The sequence below is a fragment of the Epinephelus moara genome, unplaced genomic scaffold, assembly GCF_006386435.1.
Source record: "Epinephelus moara isolate mb unplaced genomic scaffold, YSFRI_EMoa_1.0 scaffold3615, whole genome shotgun sequence".
In the NCBI taxonomy this organism is placed as follows: domain Eukaryota; kingdom Metazoa; phylum Chordata; class Actinopteri; order Perciformes; family Serranidae; genus Epinephelus; species Epinephelus moara.
Window position 1 is genome coordinate 2,772 of NW_026081333.1, and position 5,172 is coordinate 7,943.

The 5,172-nt window shown below is 44.7% G+C and overlaps 1 protein-coding gene across 1 annotated transcript in view; it reads right to left on the reverse strand.

The window, feature by feature from the left end:
- Positions 1 to 3,985: 3,985 nt before the first annotated feature.
- The window catches only part of LOC126387326 (sodium-dependent neutral amino acid transporter B(0)AT3-like), a 5,241-nt gene continuing 4,054 nt past the window's right edge, over positions 3,986 to 5,172 (reverse strand). Inside the window, exon 9 of the mRNA XM_050039864.1 lies at positions 3,986 to 4,619. Coding sequence (XP_049895821.1) covers positions 4,404 to 4,619 — 216 coding nt within the window. The 3' untranslated portion in view covers positions 3,986 to 4,403. The remainder of the gene's footprint in view (positions 4,620 to 5,172) is intronic.

The window sequence follows — 5,172 nt, forward strand, 5'->3', positions numbered from 1 at the left end:
CACCGCTGATGAGGAAATACAGCGAGTGCTGGACGGAGCAGTGAGTGACAACAACCCCGCCCACATTTAAGAGGACTGTCTGAACAGACCGAGGGTCTAGGTACCATGTCTGAAGGCTTACTGCTGGTTCCAAAGGTGCTGGACTGAAAGGGTTTGGTGGAAACTGTAGTAAATTATCTATAATGTGATAACTGTCATGTAAACTGCCCCTTAATGTCTTATTTTTTACGTTTTGTGTGGACCCCAGGAAGAGCAGTCGTCACTGTGGATGTGAATCCTGAATACAGACTAAAGACTGACAGGTTGCAGCAGACTGTAGCTGTAATAGCACACCTGCAGCAGCAGATGGCAGTCTGTCTGCACTGCAGCTCTGTTCTAATAACTGCATGTGTTTTTTTCCTCCCTGAGAATGGTGAATGACTTTATGATCACACCAGACTTACAAACCTTTGCTAAGTACGACACACACATCACTGGTCATGTGCCACTCTCCACCAACATGGAATACCTTTACTCTCTGACGTGCAGTTTTTTAGTTTGTTTGCTCTCTTTTTTTCAGACCAGAGGAGCAGTTCATTAAATTTAAACATCTGTAAGATTGAATAAGTAAGTCCTCCCCAGATCCTAAAGATGACAGCAAGTTATAATCAACAAATTATGAAATTAAGCCACAAAATGTATTGAATTTTATATATATATATATATATAATCGCCTCTGGAGATATCCACAGTCTGGGCCTCTCTCAGGTCACTGGGATCCTGAGTAGTGTCACTGCCCCCTTCAACCAACGGTGATGCTAATATGTTGAATATTGATAAATGTTACTTAATTTGCTTTTGTTGCACGATCTGAAGGAGCTGACAGGATTATGTAACTGGTTACATGTGTGGCGTGGGGAGCATGGAAAGTTGCTGTAACGCCACCCTGGGAATTTCACCCATGGAAGTTATTAAGACTGCTCTGGGCTACTGAGGTCACACAAGTTCAAATGAAACCACAGGGTCAAAAACGTGTTAACCAAAGGATTTATTTAGCAAAATAAAAATAAAATGACTAAAATGTCAAGAACAGTCAGTGATAAACTAATAATCATTAGCACCTCATGGCCGTGTTTTAACTGCCCTCTTTCCCTCTTTTAACAGGTGCTGCGGGCGCAGGGCGGCAGTCCAGTCCCCTGGTGGTGGTGTTTCTCACGGTCTCCTTCTTTTGTTGGTGGTTAGTTTGCGGACCAGTCCAACCCTGATATGAAAACGTCTTCATCACAACTTCCCAAGACCGGTCCCTGTAAATGTGGACTTTATGAGAGGTGAACCCAACAAGATCTTACATGGACTCAAGTCAGTTTATTACCACCTTTAATTTAGTTTTACAGTTGGAAATAGTTTAGTTGGATGAATTTTACAGTTCACTATCAAATAGACCAGAGAAAACATTTTCCTGCTGTTGTCTTCTTGACAGGGAAGCGCAGTCTGGAGAGGCATCTGGGGGATCTGAGACTGGCGTCCGACAGGCCACTAAACCCAGGACCCCCGAGGACTTCTTGGCCATCCAGATGTAGACTTTGAGCTTTGAGTTCATGTTGTGAGTTTTGTCTGTTTTTTCTCCTGTGAAATTAATGAGTGATTCAGATTCATCTGATCGTCAGTGTGCCAAAATAATAATGTATCTGTTGCATTGGGAAACAGGTTAAAGAGGGAGAAACGGTCCCAAAGCTCAATGATAAACTCACCCTATAAATCAACAACCACCAGATCAATAAAGATGGAGAACTGAAAAACATCCAGCTACTGCTCCAGACCCCGCCCCCGCCCCCCCCCCCCCCGCCCCCCCCACACACACACACACACACACACAGCTGTTTGTCTCTCTGGACTTTGATTTATACTTTGTGGTGTTTTTCCACGATGAAGACGTGACGTCATTTGGAAGATTGCTTGCTTGGACACCCCTGATCGAAATTTAATTTACTGTGAATAGTTAAGAAAGTAGAAGATGATCTGATCTCCCAGAGACATGAAGTTAAAGATGAAACATGCAGCAAGATCAGTGTTTTATTTTTGTTTTGTACAGTTTGAGAGTGAAAAAATGAAACGAGCACCATGAAAAAGTTTGGGCACCCCAAGACATCTGAGCTCTCAGACAACTTTTCCCAGGGTCTCAGACCTTAATGAGCTTGTTAGGGCTCTGGCTTGTTCACAGTCATCGTTAGGAAAGGCCAGGTGATGCTAATTTCAACTGACTCCTGAAACCTTGACCCAACAATCAGCAGCCATGGGCTCCTCTAAACAGCTGCCTAGCACTCTGAAAATAAAAGACCTGATGAAGACTATAAGAAGATGGCAAAGTGTTTTCAGGGAGCTGTTTCCTCAGTTGGTCATGTCATTAAGAAATGGACGTCAACAGGAACTGTGGAGGTCAAGCTGAAAACTTTGTGAGAGAGCTGCTCGTAGGATTGTTAGAAAGGCAAATCCATAGACCTGCAGGAAGATTCATCAGATGCTGGAGTGGTGGTGCACTGTTCTACTGTGCAGACACACGTGGTCCAGTATGACCTTCATGGTCACCACAGCAACGAGACCACCCTCATCAAAATCACCAGTTACCTCCCCATCAGCCGCTGACTGTGGTTTGATCAGTATACTCATCCTCCTCGACCTCTCTGCAGCCTTTGACACCGTCTCCCACCCCATCAGCCTTTGACACCGTCTCCCACCCCATCCTCCTCACCCGCCTGGCAGAATACCTTGGCCTCACTGCCCTCTCATTCTTCCGCTCCTACCTCTCTGACTGTAAACAGTTTGGTACCCATGCTGGTTCCTCCTCCTCCCCCGCCTCAGTCAATCACGGTGTCCCCCAAGGCTCAGTGCTTGGCCCCCTTCTGTTCAACATTTACATGCTCCCATTAGGCAAGATCATCCGCCGCCATGGTCTCAACTTTCATTCATATGCTGACAACACCCAGCTCTACATCAGTACAAAACCCTCTGCCCATCTGCCCCCTCAGTCTCTCATCAATTGCCTCCTCGGAATAAAATCCTGGTTGACATCTAATCTACTCAAACTCAACAGCAACAAGACAGAGCTCATGGTTGTGGCCCCCAAGGCACTGCTCGGGAAGGTTGGGAATCTAATCCTAACCATTGACAGTGCCACCATTTTACCATCTGCTGAGGTCCGCAACCTGGGAGACCCACATCAAATCTGTCACCAAATCTGCTTTCCACCACCTGAAAAACATCTCCGGCCATCACTCACCGACTCAGTTGCAGAAATACTCATACACTCCTTCATCACTTCCCGCCTGGACTGCAGCACATCACCCCCACCCTCATCCATCTCCACTGGCTCCTGGTCAAGTCCCGCATAATCTACAAAATCCCACAGTACATAACGGACCTCCTCCACCCCTACACTCCGTCCAGATCTCTACGCTCCTCTGACTCCGGCCTACTCTTCATCCCTAATTCCCGCCTCCGAACTTTTGGTGACCGGGCCTTCAGCGTCGCTGCCCCTACCCTCTGGAGCTCTTTCCCCCCCGTAACCCGCAAAGCCCCTTCAGTGGACATTTTCAAATGCACCCTCAAAACTGAACCTCAAAACTGTTCACCATGGCTTTTTAATTCTATAATCCATCTTATGCCCAGTGTACCATCACAGTTTCTCTGCTTTCTTCTGTTGTTGGTTATAGTTTTGTTGCTTTTCTGTACTGCTTGTGTTGTATTGTACTGTTCTGTTGGTGTTATTGTTTCCTTACTATGAATTGTAAAGTGACCTTGGGTTTCTTGAAAGGCGCTATATGAATTAAAGTTATTATTATCATTATTATTATTATTATTATTATTATGGAAGAGTCATCAGAAGGAAACCTTTCCTGTGTCCTCACCACTAAATTCAGCCTCACAAGTTTGCAAAGGAACATGGAAACAAGTCCTGTGGACTGATGAAGGTAAAACAGAACTTTGAGGTATGTCTGGAGAACNAACAGGAAGTGTAAGTCCTGACCATGCAGGGTGCCCAAACCTCTGCCTCAGGCCCTTTTCCTTTTTAATTATTTCAAAACTTTAAAAGATGGAAATTTAAAAATATAGTAATCTTGCTTAGAATATTGAAGAAATTAAGAAGAAATTAAGAAATTTTGACTGGGGTGCCCAAACGTTTATATTCAGCTGTCCTTCATGTACATTAACACGACACAGAAATGTCCAAAGGAAAGAATTTCTCTGTCAAATTAATCAAGTTTTCAGGTTCTGTTAAACGCTGATAAATGTAAACAACATAAATCAGTAGTAAAGTCAGTGACTGATTATATGTCAGCTGTCGGCTGAATAAAGATTCCACAGATGAGGCGATAACGATCAGGAGGTCCTTTTCTGTGCAGTAACATCGTTTCTTACAAAAAAAATTAAGCTCTCTGGTTCTTGTGCGGTGTTTCAGCCTCAAAGCTGTCGTTGTAGTAGGGAGTTAGGTCGGCGCGAGCAGACGACTTCTTGATTCCACAGCAGATGAGTCTGTAGAGAGCGACCAGAGGGATGGAAATCACAGGTACTACAGAGAGGAGGATGATGATGGCAAACACCCAGTCTGGGTAGGACTTGGTTTCAGTTTTTGGGAACAGTTCCTGCAGACAAAGACAACACAGTGTAAAATATAATGTACAGAATATTGTAAAAGGATTTCATTTAAAAAATAAAGTTGAACAATACTTTGACATTTTGTGAAATGAAAGTGACACCACTGTGCTAAATATGAAACTAAATCCAACAACTGATTAGCTTAACTTAAAACCATACCTAATTTCTACTTTTTGTTCTAGCTGTCAACTAGCTGTGCATGAATCTTGGCCTCCAAACCTTTAGTATTGTGTGTGACTTAAGGTGCGGACACACCAAACCGACATCAAAGAACTAGCGGCGACGAAAGCCAACTGTTGCGTCGTCTACGTCGCCTCACATCGCCCTGTGTCAGCTGCATTTGAACACACTACATGGACTACATCCGACGGCCAAGTAGCACGTATGTTCTGCGCCTGCGTGAGAGAGAGCGGAGTGAGAGAGTGGTACATCCTGTCAGCCGAGGGGTTTCCTATCTGTGCAGCCGAGCACCGCAGCACCTCCACGGACTATTACATCCAGACGGTCCCGGTGTTTCCTCCTCAGGCTCCACTTCACTCA